Below are 25,445 nucleotides of genomic sequence, written 5' to 3'. Positions count from 1 at the left end.
AGAGAACACTCTGAAGAGATTTAGAATGATAGGGAATAGGATGAGATTCAGTGATATAAAGAAGACTATTAGGATAAGAGTTTGGTGATGACTGGAGACTGACTTAGACTTCTAGTAACTTAGATATAAAGGAATATGAAGAATGGCAGTGTCTTATAGGAAGATAGGCAATTAGAGTTGTAGTCCAGCTTATTATTTTGATGGTATGGCACCACTGGCCTTTTCTGTTCCTTATAATTATGTGGTAGTCTTTGATGGGGGTACAACAGACGTAATGTGATACTGAGGTATTGAGGTAGTTAATGGCCAAGGGAAGAATTGGCTCAAATGAACTAACTTAAAGATACCCAAGGACTTGTTCACAGGGGCCAGATTAATGAGAAGGGGGCGGAGTCCAGAAGTACATGGAGGGAAGCCAGGAAGCCAAAGACCCAGAGATCCCTTCTAAAGGAAAGGCCAGAGGGTGACAGAAAGCCAGTTTTCTGTCCTCACATGGATTGGAGGCAAGTGAGTGACCAGGAGTCCAAAGGTCTGTCTTCAAGGGGATTAGATGTCAGGAGCACAATCCAGAGGGTCAGAAGGTTTTAATCCATGAAGAATTGTGTAGTCTTGTGAAAGTAGATGAATGTATTTGACAGAGAGTCACTATCTGTTACATCTAGGTAATATCTAGTCTATGATTCCACCAGTTGTCAAGCCTTATCTATAACATTTTAATAATTTAAAATAAAAGAGACAAAGATAGGAGAGAGGCTTATATGAGAGAAGAGTAATTGGAATTACAGAAATATATTATGGAAACGCAGTTTGTAATTTTCTAAGACTTATTTTTAAAACTAAGATTATAACGGGATATGTCAAATTTAGTTGGTGGTATCACAGAAATTTATCTGCACAGTAGCTACCTATTTTGAGCTACAAACAGGTATCTGACAGATGTATTATCTGTTTTCACATCTCACCTTTAGCCCCTATAACTCTTAAGATATTCTGATATTTTTAAATTTGTAATTCTATAATACTCAATGTTAAAAAATGAACTAATAATATATTCCATTGTCTGTTCACATCAGGAAATACAAAAATAACTTTTAGCAAATGAGTTGAAGATCTTTGAGCTCTTGAGCCTCACCGTCTGCCCCAAAGTCACATTTTTCTCTAAATATACTGTGGTATGTGGAAGCTATTTATTTAAGGAAGATATTTTGTCATTTTTTTCTCAGTATCATGGTCTCCCTTTGATGCACAGAGAGAATATAGATTACAATATTGTATTAGTGATAGGTTTGTAATTTCTTTCTTGACAAAATATTGCCTTTTTGTCAAAATAATAAATGGAATTTATGGAAAACCCACAACTATCATCACACTGAATAGTAAAGTTTGAAAACTTTCCTTCTAATATCAGGAACAAAACAAGTGTGTCTGCTTTCACCATGCTAATATTCATTATTGTACTGGTAGCTTTAGCCAGAATAATTGGATAAGAAAACAAAAATGGCATCCACATTAGAAAGGAAGAGGCAAAACTATCTCTCTTTGCAGATGGCATGATCCTATATATAGAAAACTCCAAAGAATCCATAAGAAAGCTACTAGAGCTAATAAACAAATGCAGCAAAGTTTTAGAGTACAAGATCAACACACAAAAAAATCAGTGTGTTTCTATACAACAATAGTGAACAATCTGGAAAGGAAATTAAGAAAGAAATTTGTTTTACAACATCATCTACAATAATATTAATAAACTCCATAGTAACAAATTTAACAAAGGAGATGAAAGACTGAAGATCTAACTAAATGGAAAGAAATCCCATCTCATGAGTAGAAACACTTAATATTGTTAAGATGTAATACTACCCAAAATAATCTTGTTAAGATGTATTACATCTTGTTAAGATGTAATAAATCTTGTTAAGATGTAATACTACCCAAAATAATTCAGTTTAATTCCTATCAAAATTCCAACAGCTTTTATGATAGAAATGGAAAATCCAGTCCTCAGATTCTTACAGAATTGTAAGGATCCCTGAATAGCCAAAACAATCTTGAAAAAGAACACAGTTGAGGACTCAAACTTCTTGATTTAGGAATTTACTACAAAGCTACAGTAATCAAAACAGTGTGGTACTGAAATAAGGATAGATATATAGATGAATGGAATATTATTGAAGTCCAGAAATAAACCTATAAATCTACAGCCAGTTGGTTTTTGACAAAAGTACCAAGTCTATTCAATGGGGAGAGAACAGTGTCTTTAACAAGTCGTGCTGGGACAACTTGGATTTCCACATGCAAAAGAATGGAGTTGGAACCCTACCTCATACCACATACAAAAATTAACCCAAATGGATTAACAACCTAAATATAAGAGCTAAAATCATAAAACTCTAGAAGAAAACATAGAGATAGTTTCTCTATGACCTTGGATTTGGAAATGGATTCTTCAACATGAAAAGCAGGAACAACAAAAGAAAAATAGACAAATTGGACTTCATCAAATCTTTAAAACTTCTGTGCATCAAAGGATATTATCATTATCAAAGGACAATTATGAAGGACAATCTACAGATTGGGAGAAAATATTTGCAAATCGTTTACACAATGAGACTTTAATATGCAGAATATATGAAGAACTTTTAAAATCCAACAACAAAAGGACAAGCAACCCATTAAAATATGTGCAAAAGATATGAAAAGATGTTTCTCCAAAGAAAATATACAAATGGACAGTAAGAATATGCAGAGATGCTCAACATCATTCGTCATTAGTGAAAGGCAAATCAGAACTCCAAGATACCACTTTACACCTATTAGTATGGCTATTATATGTATTAAAACAAAAAAGAAAAAAATAACAAAAGGAAAAAAAAAAAAAAGAACCAGGGTTGGCTAGGAGGTGAAATTGGAACCCTCTGACATTGTAGATGGTGATGTAAAATAGACAGCTTCTGTGAAAAATAGTTTGACTTTTTCTCAAAAGGCTAAATACAGAATTACCTTATTACCCAGGAATTACACTCCTAGGTATGCATACAAAAGAATTGAAAACAAGCATTGAAGCATATACAATGAAGTATACCAGTGTTCATTGCAGCATTATTCACAGTAGCCAAGAGATATAAAAAACCCAAGTGTCCACCAACAGGTAAATGGGTTAAAAAATGTGGTATAGACACAATGGAATATTAGTTCAGCTGTAAGAAGGAATGAACTTGTGATATATGCCACAACATAAATGAACTTTGAAAACATTATTATGCTAAGTAAAATAAGTCATACATAAAATGACAAATATGGAATGATTCCACTTATATGAAATATTTAGAATAGACAAATTCTTAGAGACAGAAAGTAGATTAGAGGTTACTAGGGAATATGAGAAGGAGAGGATGGAGATTTATTTCTTACTGGTTACAGTTTTTGCTTGGGACGATGAAAAAATTTTGGAAATAGAATGTGGGAGTGTTTCTATAACATTTAGATATAATGAATACCACTGAATTATATACTTAAATGGTTAAAAGGGCCAGTTTTATATGTACCACAGTTTTTAAATGCCATTTTTATATTATCTCAGCACACACAAAACTTTGTACAAAATTAATACCTTTTAATATTATTAATAAAATAGTTTTTAACAACAGATTACATAATACTTGAAATGTCTGTCATTATTCCAACCTTTACAAATTAGCCTCCCATATCCCTTCTACCAGCAAGTTCAACAGTCACAATTCTTCATGCCGCCTTTAAATTTCTTTGATAAATTGCATGTAGTCAAAAGTATGACATTTGTTAATCATTCACTGACTTGAATAATTCATTTCCTCTTGAAATCTGTGCAAATGTAGGCCTTCCCTTCATATTGGATTTATGGGCTCATGAGAATGGTAGAATCATTCTCTAAACAACTCTATTTTTTGAGAAAATACAAAGATAGTGTTTAATCTTGGTTAATGCATTAATCTGTATTGAATCTCAAAGGTGATAACTTTGTTATATGTCAGAAATGGGGCTATCACCAGAGGTACTCATTCTCTTGCTCTCAACTTATATGCAAGCATTCTACAATTTGTTAACCAAGCTGCATGTTCCTGGGTATGCTTCTCTCCTTAGCTATATATGGCTTTGATTAGCTATGCATGCTGACCACTGGTCACACTTCTGAGTTTCTGAGCTTGATTTGATATCACATATTTGTTGCAAACTGTCTTCCCAATTTCCAAGCATAATCTGCAAAATTCTGCAAGTGAATACCTATTAGCACATAAAGAATAGCTAGAAGCATTTCAGGTTCCATTTTTCTTATAGTAGAAATTTGAGAATACAAATTAATGTCACAAATGGTGGCAGTGGTTGGGAGTGGATATAATTCAGCAAGTCAATATTTATGTATACATAAATAATATAATTAAATTATTAAGAAAATTTTGTCATAGTTTTATTTTCCTATAATTCATGATGGAAATTAAAAGGTAATAATATTGGCCAAACTAGGTTTACTATAATGATCCTGAATTGACCATAAACCTATGCTGAGTTTGAAGGAACTACTAGTCATCATCATAAGTATTGGTAGGACCTTTGCATGGCCTCAGAATTGAAAAACTAGAGATAAATTGCAGCATATATGAGACAAAATACAATTTTTATGTAGAATTTTGAGATATGTCTGCTTTCAGGGTTCTCCAGAAGTTAAATTCTCCAGTTGTATTAATGATACTTTATGGGAATGGCGGATTAAGTAAATTAGTATACCATTTGCATGCATGGGACAGAGAATGGATGAGAGAGAAGTTGGACAATATCTACTCTGATTGCCATTCATAAGAATATATTAATAGTATCTTTTAAATTTTTTTGAAAAGTATACTCTTACCCTTTGGCTTCATTGGATATATTTTGATGTCAAAGCATGTTCTATAAATGGAATATCAGGACTTTATTATGTTGGTTTGTGACTAACAGCCTTTTGCAATTTTAAGTTTAGAAGTAGAGACATGATTATGTAGAAAGTTAATCACCTGGAGAAGAAAAGCAATTATTACTTTGCATCATAAGATGTCAATTCCTATGGTTTCTTTTTTTTTTAAAGGCCTCTTCTTGATATTGTATATTTTCCCTTCAGTAACTGTAATGTAGGAGGAAGTATTATCAAATGCACATAACCACACAATGGTATAAAAGCTGCAATTACAAATTGAACTTACTTTTTATGACAATTTTCCTAAGTGCTTTTGTTGATCTAAAAAATTATTATTAAAAATATTACTAATAGTCCCCACAATTATTAACCACCTCGCCTGGTGGTCTGTTCTCTGCAAGAAGATTCAGTCATTTCTTTCATTTTATGCAGAATTAGGGTAAATCTGTGAAGAAATATTAATTGTATGACTTAGTGCTCTTTAAAAAAATTATTAAACTTAAGTGAAAATTATTTTCCCATAATGAAGGTGAAGCATATTTGATTTTCTTAAATGTGTTTAATTTGATAGTTGGCCTAATATTACATTTTTAGGAGATATGTGGTATAATGGGAAAAATATTGTTTTTTGACAAGACCTTAACTTTTCTCTGCATTTGCTATGTCTTTGGCACACTTGCTTCCACTCTCATACCTTGAAGTTGGAGATATTATCTGCCGTGGTTATTGTGAACCATTAATTGAGATTTTATGTGGGTGTATGCATGTATATATAAAAATTACATATTATAGAATATGTAATTATAAAAATATACATTGAATATATGTATTATAATTTATATAACACTATAAAATCATAAAATGATTGGCAAACATAAGTATGATCACTGTTAAAAGCACTTATCTTTGAATAATATTCGTTGTTCTCTATGAGTTTAGGGACATAGAAAATTAAGTAATTAAAAAAGGCTTGTAGTTGTGTACTTCAAAGAAGACCCTTGAATGGCTTCATTTCATGAAATTGATAAAGTACATATCTTCCCCTGAAAGAGTGTAATACTATAATTGCTACACCTAGCAAACCCTTAAATGTCCTTAAATGGAGCTTTTTTTTGATGCATTACCTAAAATACTCTTACATGAGACTTTTGCTGATGTAATTACACCGATAAATATGGAAACCTAAGAAATGAATGTAAATCATCTATTTATAAAGACATTAATAGGAATACATGTTTCTCACATATAGATTAGTATGAATAATACTTATTAAACATGGTAACATCTGTTGAAAGTTAATATATTAAACTGAAGGTATATATGAGCATCTTCCAATTTTAATCTGTTAAATTTGCCATTTACTGTTATTCTCATTTTAAAAATAATTTACGTTTTATTCTAACTTGAAATTTGTAATAAACTCTGTACTTTACTTTTAATAGTTAAGCCAAAGGAAAGCTAATGAGCTAATACTTATGCTTTTTTAAAGACCATAAAAATATAGCACAAGTAATTAGATTACCATGATTTTAGATTGAGAATAGTGAAAAAACTCATTGCAGATTGCTTTATTCATAAAAAAATGGTACTCTATGTTTTAGTTTTAAAAATTAGCATGCCTTTGTATAATTTTAAACCTTTTAAAAAGAAAGTATTAAAATAATATTTTATCTATTGACACTTAGCCCAGATTTGGAAATAAAGAAAAAAGCCTAGATATATTTCACAAAGGTCAAGCATTTTCCTATGGTTGTCATTAAGAGCCTATTTATTATTAGTTTATAGAATTTTAACAGCCTTTCTTAGCTAGTTGAAGATTAAATAAGCAAGGTATAAGTAAAGAGAGGAGTCTGTTATAATCAGATATTCTAGCAAACAGCAAGGATAAGTGGCAATAAGGAGAAGAATATGAAAACTTAAAGAACAGATACCACTCACAAAGCACCATTTGTGTAGGGCAAATAGACATGAATACCCCAAAAAATCTTGAAGTTTCTACTTTTTTACTGCCCAGACTTTATAATTGACCCCAGATACCAAGGAAATGTTAAAATGTATTTGAAAATATATAACATATTAGGAGATATTTCTTGAAATGGTGGAAACTAAATGTTTTATTGAAAGAAATATACCTTTATCCATTCAAAATATTAATATTAGCTATCCAGAATTAGTAATTTCTCAGCACTGTAAGTAGCTTTTATCTTACTGTAAAAATTATCCAAAACTCATCCACTCAAATTTCTTACTTTAGATTAGCATTAATTATTTCCTAAAGAATTATATAAATTTATTGATACTGAGTTACATTCTCAATAGGACTATAAACTGATTGATTTTCTTACATCCAAACTGTTCTCTAATTTTCTTTATAATTGACAATTGGAAATATATGGATCAAATCATTAGCATATGCCTATTATTTTAGAATAATCACATTTTGGTTTGAAATAGGTCTCAAGGTCTCAGTTTTCTAAAAAATTTTAGACTGCACTTTTTTTTTTTTTTTTTGGAAACAGAGTCTCGCTCTTTTGCCCTGGCTAGAATGCCGTGGCGTCAGCCTAGCTCACAGCAACCTCATACTCCTGGGCTCAAGCAATCCTTCTGCCTCAGCCTCCCGAGTAGCTGGGACTATAGGCATGCACCACCATGCCCGGCTAATTTTTTCTATATATTTTTTTTTTTTTAGTTGTCCAGCTAATTTCTTTCTATTTTTTTAGTAGAAACGGGGGTCTCACTCTTGCTCAGGCTGGTCTCGAACTCCTGAGCTCAAAGGATCTGCCCGCCTTGGCCTCCCAGAGTGCTAGAATTACAGGCGTGAGCCACAACGCCCAGCCTAGACTGCACTTTAGACTTTAGCAAAAAATATTTTTTCCCTAACCTCAGTCCCTTAGGTAGATGACATTTTTAGAATTGATCTATGTTTTTCCCTACCCTAGGAAGAAGAAAAAACTATTCAATTGTTCATTATTTCTCCTAGTACCTTTCTCAGAGCCCTTTTTATTTAATACCAAGGGCCCTTTTTATGGATGTAAGGATAATTCATAACATTTTTGCAATTATTTCCCAAAATATATATCATTTTCATATGCATTGACTGATCTTATAAACCCAAAGAGGTTTACTAGTTTTATAAACATTTTGTAGATAAAAAGGCCTTAGAAATCAATCACTTATATGTTTTCAAAATACAGATAAGAAAGTTTAGACACGGAGTTATTCATTTATCAAAAAAATACTTGTTGGGTATCTGTGTGCCAGGCACTATTCTAGGCATTGTAAATACAATAGTGAAATGCCAAAGTCCCTCTCCTACTTTGCTTCTTGTCTTTGCTGTGCCTGTTATTGTCCCCCAGTTTTTTTCTTAGCACTTATTTTCTTTTAGTATTTTCTCTCTCTCTCTCTCTCTTCATATATATATAGTATGTATAGTATCTGTCTATATGAACTAAAATATGATCTCCATGAAGGCAAGGGTTTCTGTCTGTTTGGTCATTGCAGTATCCTGAGCTTCTAGTATGGTACTCATTTAGAAGGGACTCAGTAAATGTTTATCAAATGAATGAATAAATTGAGTGAAAAGCAGAATCCACGAGCATATGGCATTCTGAAAGCCAAGTGGAATGTTTTTAGAACAGAATGGTCAACTTTGTTAAATATTGCTAATGGGAAGGCAATATGAAGACATGAAGATTGGATTTGCTCAAGTACAGTTGTGATGAGTGGTTTCAGTGTAGCTGTGGGACAAATGCCATAATGGAGTAAATTCAAGAAAAAAAAAAGCCATATTGGAGTAGATTCAAGATTGAGTAATGAGAGGAAATAGAGATTATTTAAAACTCATTCAAGGAATTTTGAGAGTTAAGGAAATTGAACTGTAACCAAAAGAGGGATGTAGGAGGTCAATGAAGTCTTTTAAATGGTTTTTTATTATGAAAATTTTAAGCATACATAAGGGTAGTTTAGGACAATGAATCTCTAATCACTTTATACCCTTCATCTATATAAAAAGTACCAAGATTTTGCCATGTCTATTTTGTTTACTCCTATTTTGCTGTTGCAAAAATATTTTGAAGCAAATACCAGTCATTTTGCCTGTATATATTTCAGCATACATCTCAAAAAAAGAAAAAAAAGATGTTTTCTTATATAAGCTGGTGGCCATAATCACACCTGTTAAATTAACAATAATTCTGTGATACTATCAAATATGGAGTCCTTATCATTGCTTCAATTATGTTTCAAATAAAAATTTGAATTTGGATCCAGTTGAATTCTAATTTACATTTGATCATAATACATCTTAAGTCTCCTTTTGTTTGGAGAGTAATCTCTTCTTTATTGATAAAGTTGTGTCAGTTGTTCTATAAACTATTTTACATTCTTGTATCTTTGCTTCCTTATGGTGTCATTTATTTCTCTGTTTTCAGTATTAATCTCTAAACTGTAATGTAGTGTTAAATGTTTGATTAGATTTAGGTTCAGCTACTTACTTCGTAATTGGTGCTGTGTGCCTTGTATTCCATCACATTCCATCCATCAAGAAACACGTGATACTTGTTTTTCATACTTTTCATCATGCTAATGTTGATCATTGAAGTCAGTTGGTGACACTCTGGTATTTCCATTGAAAATTCCCCATTAACCGTTTATCTAATGACTTTATCCATTTATGATCTTTGCCTGAATCAATTGTTTCATTCGATTTGCAAAAGGCTAATTTTCTAATTCTGTCAATGTCTTTAAAAATTGAAGGAATTATAACATGTTTTCTTGTGGTGGAAATGATCCAATAGAAAAAATTATGATGTAAGAAAGAAGTCTGATAACTGGAAAAAGAGTGGACTTGGTAGGTAAGAGGGGGTGGAGCCCAGTGCACAAGTGATGGACTGCCTTAGATAGGAGCAGGAACTTTTTAAGTGATTTGTCCAAAGTTACAGTAGCACATAGAGAGTATGTTTTTATGCAATTTATATAAAAAATTTCCTATGAAACCTATTTGATAATTATATCTAATTTTAGAAAACTGTCTATTTGATATTATATGTGAAATCAAAACTTAAAGCCATCAAATGTCACCGCATGTATTTGACATTGACCCTTCTTGTTGCAGTTATTATAATTTCTCCTGTAAAAGTGCAATTTAAAATTAATGATGTCTTATATACCTGAATCATTACATTATACAAAATATGAGCATGTACTTTTATGTAACTGAATTTCAGTTCTTGTTGCTAGTCTATTGCAAAGAGAAGTAAATGCTACCGTTAAACAAATAAAATGCTAAATAACTGGCAGTTTGGTGTACTAATGGAGCCTAAAAGCCTTTAAAAAACAAAAAATAGCAACTTCAATGATTTATAGGCTCATTTTGTTACAGTTTGATCATATACCTGACAGTCTTCCTTTTTGTGACTTTCTTCTAAAAATTATGGTTTTGTGTATCTGAGTGAAAAGGCCATTAGAGTTCAGTAGAAGAATATGACAGCGTTGCTTCTGAGGATTGCAGCATTTCCCGGTGGTAGATGTAGAATCTCCTTTTGTCTTTCTCTTTTTTGTAGTGATAGTTGTAATGGAAATTATATAATTTAATCCTCAAAGAATATGTTCTGCAACTGTGACTCTGAACTATCTTCAAGTGTCTCATAAATGCCATTATATGAAATTTAGTTTTAGACAATCATATTTCTTTATGGCTCAGTGATTTCCATTTACTATCTGTTTGTCTATACAATCTGAAGGGTATTGGATTTACTGTGAGGTCTGACGTGGTATGTATAATGTCAAACCAGAAGTTCAAGACAACATAAATTTATTATCTCTTTAGTTACTTGGTGCTGTTTTGTTTAAAAAAAATTTACACTGTTTAAGTTCAGCTGTTTTGTCCACAAAAGAGCACTCTGTATTTGTCTTCAAAAGCAGGAATGCAATCTGATCTATGTTTTGTGTTGTCTGCTGACCTGGATAAGAACACTGTGCATTAGCTACATTGATCAGTTCCCATCCTTTGTAGTTATTCATTGGACACCTGATACAACCTTGTAAAGACTCCCTAGAGTATCCCTATAAATTAGATCATTTTACTCAAGAACCACAAAGATACATCAAGATAGATAAGAATGAGAAAAGCTGATAAAGAGAAACAGGAAAAATTAAGTCCACAAATTCACATTGTGCTTTTCGAATTTTATCCATTCTTATAAATGAAAGCTATACTTTTGCTCTCTATTGAAATATTTTATACAACCTAGGAAACATTTTTCATAGACTTGAATTTTTATTATTTTAAGTATCACCTGAAAATGTTCATGCTAATTAAAAAAATTTTTACAAATTTTAAAATACAATTCTTTTGATTTTTTTTTTACAATTGTTTAGAAAACAAATATTTATTTCTGAAAAGTGAGTTTGTAGTATTGCTGCAGTACCCAACCCCCGGGCCACAGAGCTCCACGCCATCCCCAACCCCTGCCTGTGGAAAAATTGTCTTCCATGAAACTTAGGAAGTGGAGGGGGTGCATGGCAGGCAGTGAGAGGCAGGCCAGAGAATGTGTTTATAGCTATTCCCCATCCCTCACATCACCGCCTGAGCTCCGCCTCCCGCACCCCATCCGTGGAAAAATTGTCTTCCATGAAACCCATCCCTGGTGCTAAAAAGGTGGGGACTGTTGTTGCACTGGGACACTGAGGTTACAGTTAAATACCAGGCTGCTACAATAAGCGTCAGAATAGTCTGAAAAACTATTTATTTTTATTGCCTTCACACAGTTTCATTTTAGTCCTGTCTGGCATCATATATCTACATTTTATTCACTGGATATGAGACAAATAATACCTTTATCAATTATTCATAAATTTCAAGTTTCATAACTACTTTTTTTTTTTTTTTTTTTTGAGAGACACAGTCTCACTCTGTTGCCCGGGCTAGAGTGAGTGCCCTGGCGTCAGCCTAGCTCACAGCAACCTCAAACTCCTGGGCTTAAGTGATCCTACTGCCTCAGCCTCCCGGGTTGCTGGGACTACGGGCATGTGCCACCATGCCCGGCTAATTTTTTCTATATATATTTTAGTTGGCCAGATAATTTCTTTCTATTTTTAGTAGAGATGGGGTCTCGCTCTTGCTCAGGCTGGTCTCGAACTCCTGACCTCGAGCGATCCACCCTCCTCGGCCTCCCAGAGTGCTAAGATTACAGGCGTGAGCCACCGCGCCCGGCCCATAACTACTTTTAAATTTCATTTTGAACCCTTATATTGTCTTTTTATTAAAATTATATCTTCAGTAAGGCAGCATTGATTCATCTATCCAACAAATATTTATTGTGTCCCTACTATGTGCCAGGGGCTATAGTTGGCTTTGGGTATACTACAGCACAAAAGAAAACAAATTTACTGTCCACATAGAGCTTACATTGTAGTGGAAAAATGAAAAAAAAAAAAAAAACAAATATAAAATATCAGGTAGTGATTGTTGCTATGATTAAAGGAAGAGGAGGATAAACAAGATGATAGCTTTACCATCCATGTTACCTCCATTATTTTTCACATTATACCTTTTTAAAATTATCTGACTTGGTATCTGTTTTTCTCCCTAAAGAGTAAGCTCTTTGAAAGCTGGGTCCATCGATTTTCATCTATGTGTTACCAGTTTCTAACCCTAAGTTGTTTTGTAAACACTCAGTAAGTATTTGTTACACCAATGAATGAGTGATTTGCTCAGAACTTGTGCTGGAATCCAAAAGTCTTTTTTGAGACTAAAACAATTAGAAAAGAATGATAAAAAGGGACATGTATGTATTTTTTTATGTTTGGTTCAATTGAACATTTTTAACTTAAAGTTCTATATTTTATATTATTTTATTGGCATCATTGTGTCATCCTTTTTTCATAGTTTTTTTAAAAAATGCAAGTAAGGAATGTTCTCTGAAAAATAATCTTTTATTCACAGGTACTACTGAGCGAGTGTGCTTGATCCAGGGAACAGTTGAAGCACTGAATGCAGTTCATGGATTCATTGCAGAAAAAATTCGAGAAATGCCCCAAAATGTGGCCAAGACAGAACCTGTCAGCATACTACAACCCCAGACCACCGTTAATCCAGATCGCATCAAACAAGTGAGTGTTTAGCTGGGAAATCAAAGAGAAATATCCACAGCATAGTATAAATTCCTTACCAAAGAAGCCTTAAAGTCTTAGAATAAAAAGTTTTTTTTTCCCTAAGCATACCTAAACCTACCAGAGTTGTCAGTTATTTAAAGACTATCAAATTCTTTTCCTTAGATTGATCAATTTTTTTATTGATAAATTAAGTTATTCATTTATTAGTGTTACACTTAGGAGCACTTAATGTGACTCTTTTTTTTGTGATGGCCCTTTTTAAAATTTATAGACACAAATTTTATTAATATATAGAAATTTAATCTATTTTAAATTATATCACTTTTAAATAAAATATAAAATTAAAATGAAATGATATCCCCAAAATTTCTAATACCCTATTTTTAGTGATATTTGTAGTCTTCAGTATAGTTATGATGAATATAGACTCCTGTTTTGTTAATTTAATTGTCATGTTCAACATTTTTTATTAAAAAATATGTATAAGTAAATTTGTGTACCTAGCATACAGTCCTTTGTTATAAATCAGCTATTATGTTTTGTATAACTTGTGTAGTATTTAAATATATGTCATTAAGGACTAATGTTCATTTTGAATGTATGGGATTTTCTGTAAAAAAATTTTTACTTGATAAAAACCAATGTGAGTTTTTAAGATTGCGTAATGGCTGACATGATATAGGGGAAAAATGACACTAATGATAAATAAGGTGGTTTCTTCCACCACAAACTCTTACATCTATAAATTTATTTGAATCTTTATGTTCATAATTATTGTTTCTACCTTTGCCCTTTTATAATCAGCCTCTTAATTTGTGACTTAATTTTACTATCAATAGAATATGCCTCCAAAAGAAATGTACTATTCTTCATTAATTCACAGAATATTTTATTTACAGAATATTTATGTTCATTGTAATAAATTTGAAATGTAGCTCAAAGTCTTATTAATTTCATGTTTCTGAATTGAAAAAATATTTTTATACTGAACAGTGTTATGAATCTATTATAATTTTACCAATATATAGATAAATATAAAGCTGGCTAATCAAATATGATGTAAAATCAATAATTAGGCTTTATATTTTCAAATTATAAGCTAATATTCAATTTTCTATTAATTACCTTTTTAAAAAATCCCTCTATGTTTAAATCATGAGTAGGTAGCTGTTATTCCATATAAAATCATTCATATTATATTCTTTGTCAATGTCAGATTGTTCAATTTGCATACCCTTCATAACTTTTAAAAGCAGTATCCCTTAATGTATACATGGAAGAATATAAATATTTTAAAGTTGTAAACATCAGTGAATTTTTTTATTCTTTACAGCCATTTATAGTTTTGAAGTGTTTATTTTATCTATACTAGATGAATACACAGAGTAGCTTAAAGACTGATTACTTGAAAGTGATACCATGAATTTATCCGGATTTTAAAAGTAATAGTTTAGTTAAAGACCTCTGGGTTAAAATTATCTGGGGCTAAGAATCTACAGAATAAGCACTGAAGTATAAGGTCTATTGATTTTCTGCCTTAATTCATCCTGTTCTTCCATTTCTTTTGTAACTTCTGTGAGAAAGTTCAAACATTTAGGGATAGAGGTGAATTGAACATCTTGATTTTTTTAAAAGTAAAACATAAAATGTGGTTTGAGTAGTATGATATCACTGGCATTTGTTCAGGACAATGATATTAATTAATGATTATTATTATTTTTATAAGAACAAATAGCTAGTACCACAAAAATATGGTCAATGAGTCATTGTTAAAATTCCAGTTTTATATATGACAATATGAGATTTACAGGCAATCGTATATCCAGTGTCAGTATAGATTTATGAAGACTAGAATTTTAAAATATTTGTTTTATTTTTATTTGCCTTTTTGGATGATGTCACTTCAATTTAAGATAAGTGTTAAAAATAATAGTGTTGTGTAATTGTGTTCATTTGTAAGCCTTGTAGAAACTCATGGAATTAAAATTGTAAATTATTTAATATTTTCATGTGATTAATAATGTATGTGAAATAGAGTATTTTTTTAAATAATTTATCAAAAAGAGAATGATAAATCTAGTAGGACAATATATTTAAGAATTAAGCACTTCCTTTGTAATATAAAAATTGAAAAATTTGCTTGAAAAATTGTGAGAAATGGAACATAATTTCCAAGATATTATAGATCAACAGAATTTTTTATGCCCTAAGTTTGGGATTCTCTAACTTTCTAGGTTTTTATTGTAGTACTTTTTACTTTGTTATTCTCTAAATAGTGAGTGAAATATATAAATTTAAATAACCATGATTTTATTTCTGAAGAAATGATGCTGTTATTCAGTATAAAATAATTATGTCTAAAATAAATCATTTTACAGTAGAATAGATAGCATATTTTGTATGATCTTTATATGTGTTTTAGGTTTTGATACACACAATCGTAATAAAGTTTCTTGTTAAGTGATAGTCTTTCCCTTGACTAGGACATACAATTACATTTGGTTCGAGCTTCAGTCCTAAAGTTAATTTTTTAAAATAATTTTTTTAAAACCTTCTATTAATAATTTTCTTCTAGGTAAGATTGTTTAAAGAATAAAACTGATTTTAAAAAATGCTGGAGCCAGAATATCTAACTTCTGCATTGAAATGGATTCATGTTGAATATGAAATTATGGATTTTGTTTCAGTTATTAAATTTGTTCATTGTTTTTGATTGATAATTTTAAGATTATGCTCATTTAAACGTACAGTTTATATGTAAGTTAGACTTAAAAGAGAAAGTCAAATTTAGTTCTAAACAAGACTTGCTTTAAAAGTTATCATTTCACACCATCTATTATGGACCTAATAAACTATTGTATTTTGAATTGTATTATCTAAGTACTGTTGGTAACTGAGTAAAATCACATGAACCAGAACATTCTACCCAAATGAAACCTACCTTATTGACTGAATGGGTCCTCAAATTATAGTTTCTTAGGAAAGTAAGTGCATACTGGTCTCACAAATCATAGAGTAGAATGATGAAATCTAGCCTGGCAGTCTTATATCTAATTTCATATATAAGATTCATATATAAGATATTTTTCATATATAAGAAATATTCATTCCTTAATTCACAAATATATTTTAAGAAAAGCTACATTAAGAAAGAGGTGGTTATGGGTATTTAAAGAATTCTCTTGTATTAAAATTAAATCAAGATATCAAGCAAATCTCATTTAGCCCAAAGAATTTTACATTAATTGGCAAAGATAGTACTTGTTAATTTATTTATTCATTATTCATTCATTCAATCATGAATTTATTAAATGTCTTCTTAATGAATTGCAAAATATAAAATTGTAGCCCTTGCCCTTGAAGACTAGTTGGTGAGGTAAGTGCTTAAAATAACAAAAAATGTAAAATTGTATTTATCTACCAAAACTACAGTATAAACAATACTATAAAAGTTCAGAGGAGTATGAAAGAAAAGGAGACTAGAGTGAGTTAATAATCTTGTAAATAGGTGAAGACTGAACTGGACCTTGAAGATTATACAGAAATTGAGAAGAAAGAAAAAAGCTTATTTTAAGAAGGTGAAAAAATATGGATTTGGGGAGATGAATATCATATTTGTTGAATAGTAAAGACACTGTCTCAGCAGAAGTGTAATATTTATATTGGGGTTTAGAGGAAATTAACGTTAGATAGGATGGAGTCAGATAGTGGAGAGCTTTGGTTGTCTGGCCAAGAGACATTCTATGGATTACAGATTATTCCTGGTATTTTCCAAAAGAGTCTTTTTACTTTCCCTGGAAGGCTTTGCAAAAAAGAAGTCATTTCTTCATTTTGGTCTTTTTTTGTGTTAAAAAATCCAAACAGACTTTTAGAATGTGTGTAGGTACAGCTGTTATTAGGAAAAGAAAACTATGAATTAACTAGTTCAGATGTTGGAAGATAGTTCGAATGTTGGAAAAAGGGAGGATATTTTTCAGAAATGAAAACCTAAAGATGGCAATTACATTTTAAAATATTCTATTCATTTTTTAATGGAGTAGTGTACAGGTTTATGGAGCAGAACTCGAAACGGGTTTGGGAAGGTGATTACTTAAGTAATGTTACTCAGTTAGTAATAAATTTTGAATTACAATTGGAATTTGTCTTCATTGCTGTTTTTGCTATATCTATAAATATTAGAAGTTCTTGACAGTCTCTTACTGTAGACTTGCTTAAAAGCAAGCTGTATTTATTATAAACTTTATTTATAATAATATTCTCTGACCCAGCGAAATTGTCCCTTGTTAACAAGAATTCATCCCATAATTTGTAATAACTTAAGTTTTTATCTCCAGAAGCCTAGTTATATATGTATTTAACTAAATACCTACTGTTAAGTGCTTGATTTTAAAAATAAAAAACTATTTTATATTCCAAAGAATCCATTATTTTAAAATTATTGAAATGCTTTAAAATCTGCAATAAGCATCTCAGCCTTCAATGTCTAAAGAATTCTTAAACAGCCATTCAGGTTGTGTAGCTTTAAAAAAATTATACTTTTCCATTTGAAAAAGGAAGTGGTGCTAAAAAATGATTCTGTCCTTCATATTCAATATTTGAAAAATGTATAAGAAATTAATTTTTGGAGGAGCATGTGCTTTGTAAATGTTATAACAAATATATCAGATATTTGATGTTGTGTGGATACTCAGTTAATTGCATCTTTATGATGTATACAGGAAATTTTATTAAAGGGTATTTAACTTGAAACCACTAATCTTTAATTAACTTTGCACAGTAAATGGATTTAGTTTGCTTATGAAATATTAAGGAAACAATGTACATTTATATTGTACAATGAACTGTTTCTTATGGATTTTTGTTCCACTTATCTATGTGGTTGAGAACAACTATTATACTTGTTTCATTAATTAATATAATCTTTTAAATTAAAGGTATTACTTTAATATATTTATATTTATCTGTTTCTGAGAACAATTTTTTTCCTCCTAGTATTTTTTGAAAAATCAACTGAAGTGAAAACTCTCTGGAATATCTTTATTATTATAAATAGAATTTGTGAAGCAGGAGATGTTTTGTGCTTAAAAGTATCTATATGAATAATATCTAGAAAACTCATCACATCTTTATTTCATTACATTTTCATTACTTAAGGAATTTAAACCAAGAAAATATATTTAGAGACAATATACTGTGACATTTCAACAATCTTATCCCTTGAAGCCCAAACAAAATTGCATAATTTTCACTTGTTTATTTAATATATTAAAATGTAACTTCTCATCAGATTATAATGTTTAATAACCAAAACTTGAATTATTCTAAATATATTAATATTATCCAGAAGTTTAAACCTATTGGATTTATTCCTGTGGGAAAGAAATAGCATCAGAATTATTGAGGACAATTTTCATGAATGTGAGTGGTATCAATTATTAATACATGTCAAATATTCCATATATATACCAAGCAAAAAGAAAGGCAATAAAAAAATCGACAAAAGATCATATTCATCTAAGTGACTACAAATTCTGAGCCATTTGATAGATAGTACTACTTTTTCCACATAGTTCTTTGCTATAAAGACCTTGTTGAGAATTTGTATCTAGGACAAGGTGGGTGTCGTAGTAAAACTGTAGTACTTCAGATTGATTTTATCCTTATGGAAATAGAAGAGCCCAACACACATAGACTCTTGTTCTTCTGTAGATCAGTGAACTTGTATTGAGCTCATATTGGGATAAATGGCTTCTAGATTTATTTAACATCTGTTTAGTCAGTAACTTCATTATCAATCTGATAGTACAGAGCATATTTTTAAATGTATGCTAACTCCTCCAAGGTATACTGTGTAATAACAGTAACCAGCGGTGGGAAAATAAAACCTTTACTATTCAGTTTATAGAACAAATAGTTACATGAAGTCATTAGAATATGTCTCAGTGTAGTATTACGTGGAAAAGAAAATATTAGGGAAATTTTTAATGACTGAACATGAAGTCTCTCTGTAGAAATGGCAAGAATTAATTACAAAGAGCAAAACTAAAAAATAAAGGATTTGAAACTTTCTTTTAAATCCTTTGAGATTTTCTGACTATAACTCCTCTTCCCTTTTTTTATTTGATTTGATAAAAATCTTGGTTTGATTCACCACTAAGTCTAGGTTTTCTCAAAGTATCTTAGGTTTTACTTAAGAAGAATCAGGAATTATTTGAGGAGTGGAGTACATAAAACATGATATGAAGTTGGAACCAATCTTATTTTGTTAATGGAGGGGAATGAGTTCACCATGAGCCTGTAAATTTCTTACCCTTTCCTTTACTCTTAACTGCTTTATTCAGCCCAAATTAGAACTTTTGAAATCTTAAATACAAAAATATGACTTTAAGTAATTTCATCTACTTTTCCTGATACTGCTGAACCTTTAAAGTTATGCTTTTGCTCATATCTGAGTAATTTTGATATATGTATGAATATAAAACAGAATATTCATATACAATTGTCTCTATAGTATACTACCCCATTTCACCTATTAAGAAATATTATCTATTGAGTATGATACATAAGCAATGCTATTTTGCTAAGTGAATTTACTACACTTTTTAAAAAAGAAAAAAACTTATCTTACATTTTAAGGTTATTCTATTAGACATGAGAAGTTTTTAAAATATCTTAATGAATTGTTCACATATATATGGTCTCATAGAACATATTTTATATATAGTATATATATGTTTAGAAATGAAGTGAACAATAAATGATTTCTAACTTTTTGTGTGTTTAGTTTTAATACAGGCTGATGATACTATAATATACTCTTCATCTATATTAAATTTACTGTTTAGCATAAATGATAAAAATATTATGGTAATTTGTTATAATATCATTAGTTACCTGTTTATTAATATGAAGTTAATGTTTACATTTTCAGACGGGCTCTAAATTTATTAAAAATTAATATTTTAGAAGATAATGTGATATTAAGAACTCAGAACTGCAAATTTAATTGCTTTTAAGTATGGATCCCTAAATTCATGTGGAATCAACTTGTTGGTGATGTTCAACATATTAAGTAGGTGGATACTTTTATGCCAAAGTAAACTTCATCTCACCACTTTTTCAAATCTCCGACTGTATTCATTGATAGGAAAATGACTCTTTCAGTTTACTCATTGAACTTCTTGAATTTTTCTTTGACATCTCTTTTCCCCCAAGAAAACAAGCGGGAAAGAAATGAGACTACTATTCATGAATATGGTCAGAATACCTTTAGTACTCATGTGAATTTTTATCAGTCACCATCATGATTTCAAGTCATGAATTTATTTTTACATGCTTATGCATGCATATTTACACGCATTAGTTAATTAATCTTAAATTCCATTAAATTTGAATTAATAGGAGAAAAATTTGTTCATAGGATTTTGTTCTCGTTATATTACATTTTATTTTATTTTGTTTTATTTAAATAATCAGTTTAAGGCTTATAAAGGTTGATTTGCTCCTGAACTGCTTTGTTCCCAGACATTGCCATCTTCCCCAACTACCACCAAGTCCTCTCCATCTGATCCCATGACCACCTCCAGAGCTAATCAGGTACAGTATCATCCTGTCATCTACACCATACTTTTCACGGGTGATTGCCTGCAAACTGGAGAAAAAGATAATGGTGGGTTAAGGATTTATTCGTTCATTCACATGTATACACCAAGATCAGATTCCAAATAGCCTAAGAAATATCAGTTATTCCTAAAAATCTATATGCATTTTTAATTTTAGGTAACAAAAAATATATTCAGATGGTAGACAACTAGAATTTTGGAGTTTTCCTTTAAAATTGTGACTACTTTATGTAACTCTGGGGATTATTTATTTAGTTGGTGTTTTTAATCTCCCTTACTGTATCTTCCTAGGACTCTTGGTATGTAAGTTAAGGATATCATATATGTAAAAAATAAATGTGTAAATTGAGCAAAGGTATATCTTTAAAAGTGAATGCAATTTTATTTGCTTTTTATTTGAGATGTGTTCTTATAATGTAAAAAATTTAAAACTATTGCTGAAAAGCATTTCTAGCAATCTAAAAGTAACTGAAAATTGGTATCTGTGATAATTTTCATGATGTTTAACAACTCAGGAGATGGTACTGTCTTAGTATTTAAGAAATTCTGAGCATTTTTATTGCCGGAGTGGCAAACTTTACAATTAGAATATATTTTATTAGTTTCATTTGATGATTGTTTTGGTTCTAAGTATTTAGAGGTCATTCTTCAAAAGTGTAGTTATTTTTGCCAATTTAAGGAGATTATCTAAAATATTTTATGTACTTCAGAGCCATACTGTACTTTCAACTTGACAAATGTTGAATAATATATTTATTAAAATGATTAAACACATTTTCGTTTTGTCTGAGTTGAGCTTCATTTAGGTGAGAAATGTTATTTTCTTTAATATTTTCACTTCTTTACTAATACAGGGCCTTTTGGGATTATTTAAATATTAAATAAAGCTGACCTTTTTAATATATTTTTCATATAACTGACTAATTTTCTAAATATATTAAATGTGGCTTTTGCATATTACCTAATGTAAGACTATCAGAATTATATTCCTCCTTTGTTGATTCTAATACATTTGTAACCTCAGGAAAATTTTTAATATAATAATTGGAAACAAAACTGACATTTAGGATTTTTTATATAAGGAGTTTGATTTTCATTTTATGCAATAATGTTCCCTTCAAACAAAAGTACTTTAAAATGCTCACATTTTAGCCCTAATACATTGGTTAGTAAACTACACATCTTTAGTGATGAAACCCAACACTTCTCTTTGAAGGAAATGGTACTACATAAAGTGAGAACCAAGCTTAATATTACAAATCATGAAGTTAAAAAGCATATATACATTTCACTCTACATACCTTTTTCATGAGCTTTAATTATATGGTATAGAAAACTATTGGGAAAACAACTGATTCTGTTTTTTATTTCTCCTCTACTACATCATTCTTTCTTTTCCAAACAAAAGACAAATGAGCACAACAGCAATAAAAATAAAACTAATGATTTTTCTCAAAGTAAAAAGTAAAAATAAAAATCCTGGGTCAAGAAAAGAAAACCATCTTATTAATTTTGTCTTTGAAGTTAGAATTGTATTTTCTTTCACTTATTTTTATATGAGCATGTAAATTTTTATAAAATGATTTCTTAAAAGGCTAAGGCTAATTATATGTTTATGTTTACTGATATTTTTGCCCTATAGATATATTACTACATTCACTGAACTCTGCCAAATCTAATATTTTGCTAATTTGAAATAATAGGTAATTTGTGATTTTATATTCTTTCTACTGCACTCTGTTATATTTGTTACTTATACTCTGTTTTCTTCTGTTTTTATACCAAGAAGCATAATATCTTCTGGATAACATGATGCAAGATATGAGAGAAGAACAAAACAAAATCCTTAATTCTTTGAAAGAATTATAATTATCACCAATCTTTCATATTATTAGTAGCTTGTAATTTTTCCCTACAATATTTTCCAGTAGATTCTAATCCTGTGGTAGGACAGAAGGAAACGTGTTTTTTGTTGTTCATTGAGCTTTAGATTGCACAGCTCACATTTTTTTTTTTGTGGATAGTCCTGATTAATTTAGCTTCACTATTTTGGCTTGTATCTGAAAGTGTAACCAAGATGGGAAAATACCTTCCAATATGATAATATTCAACTTGTCATAATTAAAATAGACTTTTAAACGTATAAGAAATTACTTTCATAACTGGTTTACGTTTAGTTTTATTCTTACCTAGCAATTTAGCAGGCATGTCTCTAGTTTTACAACTGGCAGAAATGGATCAAAGCCAGAGATTTTTGTCTTAGATTAAAATTATTGTTTATGTATTATAGCTAATATGACACCCTCTGCTATTAAAAGTAACTATTAACTTTTTCCATTTAAATTATTATAAACCAATATAACATGCCTCCAGATGATTAACATTTGTGTTTTCATCTATATTAACTAAATGAATTATGATTGAGTTCTATTTCTAGAATAAATAAATAGTTTGTGTTACAAACTGTGATAAAAAGAACTAATGGACCATCAATATTCAGAAAACCCAAAAGTAAAAAGCACAGAAAACATTTGAAAGAGAAAGTTTGATCTGCATTTCCAACATTTAAAAATATCTTCTGTTCTGTTAAAAATGATTACATGTTTTAGTACGTTTTGAATTTTACTTGTTTACCCCTCAGTGTTTTTAACATGTTTCCGCAGGTCAGACTCACAGACCCTAACTACAGTTTTGTGCCATAATAATTTTCTCCTTAAAATTGAAGGACTACCATATGGGAAACCTTATAAAATGATGGTTAAAATTTAAGACGAGTCTATATGCCTATGATCAAATCCTTGTTCTGCCACTTACTTGCTGAGAAACTGAGTCTTGAGTCTCAGTTTCCCTATCTTTGAAATTCAAATGATAGCACCTCATAGAGTTGACATAAAAAATAAAGAATTAGTTAACTATACTTAGAACAATCTAGAACATAATTTTTCTCCATACGGTATTTTAAATATAAAACAAATATAAAGATATAGCAAATAGAATTAGATTCTTTAAAGCAACATGTTTAAACTTTCTAAGAAAACCTAAAAAAAAAAAAAAACAGAACCAGTAGCATTCAGTTAGTTACTTGTACTAAATTATTCAATCTTCATTAAGGTTCAGCAAAATGTTTTTGTAAATCAATCAATAGTACTGAAAATTAAATTCCGGTGTTAATTTTAGGTTCCTAGTTGTAAGCTTTCCTGGAATTTTTGTAAAATTTCAAGAAAAGAAAAAAAAGAATGATTTTAAAAATATGTGCTCTGTAGACATTTGTTTATTTACTGATGAATTTGAAATTATATAAAAACATTTATCAAAATGTATAAAACACATGAAAATAGGTAACTCATATAGTACCCTTGCTATGGTTGCATAAAAATGAAACTAAATGTGACCTCACTTTAAATTCATGGCCACAAATCTCAGATGGACTCAATCCTGTCAGTCATAAGCCCATTCACTTTCACATTCTTTAGATGACAGTGTCACAAGTTCTCCTCTCTTTTCAACTCTGTATTAGTTTTCTATTGCTGTATAACAAATTACTACAAACTTTAAACAATACACATGTATTTTCTCATAGTTTCTGTCGGTCAGGAGCCCAGGCACAACTTAAGCCAGGCAGGCCCAGTGAGTCCTCTGCTTGTGGTCTCATATGGCAGTGAAAGTGTCAGCTAGGGCAGATTATCATCCAGAGGCCTGACTGGAGACTTATCTTCTTCCATGTTTATCCAGGTTGTTGGCAGCATTCAGTGTTTTGACTAAGAGCCCTGACTTTTTACTGGCAATTGGATACTGGCCTTCAGATTCTGCAGGCTACCCGCAGTTCCCTGCCACATGTCCCTCTCCACAGGTACTTTACAGGTTGGCTATTTGCCTTCGGCAAGGCCAGGAGGAGAATCTCTCTCCATTGTGTGATAGAAGGATGGAGTCTTATATATTGAACCAGATCATACGAATTACTTTCTCACCTCCTTTGCACTAGAACGTAACTGAATCATGGTAGTGACATCTCCTCGTTTTTGCCATATTCTGTTGATTACAAACAAGTCATGTGTTCTACCTACACTGAAGGGGAGAGGATTATACAGATTGTAACATCAGGGGGTAAAGATGATGGGAGCCATGTAAGAATTGACACTACCACAACCCCCGAATATCTCCTGCTTCTTCCTTTCTTCCAGCTAATAACCTCACTTCCTACTTCACGGAGAAAATTGAACCAATCAAGAGAACTTCCACAGACCGACACCAACAAATACTTAATGTACCAGCATTTATACCCACATATTCTGCCTTCTCATCAATTACCATAGGTAGATTTCCTCTTTTCCTAAGACCAGTCATTTCAGTTGTACAGTAAAGCTCATCATTTTTCCTTTATTCAAGGATATTCCTTCAGCAATTCTACCTTCTCTCTCCTTTATCTTTCAAGTGTTTTCACTCTACCGGGTCATTCCCATCCTCATACAAATATCTGTTTTTTCTCCCATCTTAGAAGACCAAACAAAACTTTTTCTAATGTTTCTTCTCACCAGCTAATACCCTATTCTTTGTAACAAAACTCACAGAAGTATTATCTCTACTCTTTGTTTCCCAGTTTCTGTCTTCCCGTCCCTAAATCCATTTCAGTCAGGTTTTTGCCTCCAGCATTGCTCCAAAACTGTATGACAAGGACATCAGTGATGACCACATTGCTAATTCCAGTAGTCTGTTCTCAGTCTACTTGTTTTGTGACCTGTCAGCAATATTTGTGAACAATTTATTGCTTCCACCTCCTTGGT

General features: G+C 30.8%; 1 protein-coding gene across 6 annotated transcripts in view; it reads left to right on the top strand.

Annotated features, from left to right (window-relative positions):
• Nucleotides 1–25,445, top strand: part of NOVA1 (NOVA alternative splicing regulator 1) — a 146,133-nt gene that overhangs the window by 101,665 nt on the left and 19,023 nt on the right. For 3 of the 6 annotated variants that reach the window (XM_069463874.1, XM_069463867.1, XM_069463889.1), the window contains exons 3-4: nt 12,873–13,039; nt 20,567–20,638. In XM_069463874.1, the coding sequence (XP_069319975.1) occupies nt 12,873–13,039; nt 20,567–20,638 (239 nt within the window). Of the gene's footprint in view, nt 1–12,872; nt 13,040–20,566; nt 20,639–22,450; nt 22,478–25,445 lie in introns of those variants that run through there. The other 3 variants (XM_069463881.1, XM_069463898.1, XM_069463906.1) reach the window with 2 other exon arrangements.

Source organism: Eulemur rufifrons, chromosome 2 (genome assembly GCF_041146395.1).
Source record: "Eulemur rufifrons isolate Redbay chromosome 2, OSU_ERuf_1, whole genome shotgun sequence".
Classification (NCBI taxonomy): Eukaryota; Metazoa; Chordata; class Mammalia; order Primates; family Lemuridae; genus Eulemur; species Eulemur rufifrons.
The sequence above is the reverse complement of the archived record's forward strand: the minus strand, read 5'-3'. Positions and strand labels throughout refer to the sequence as shown.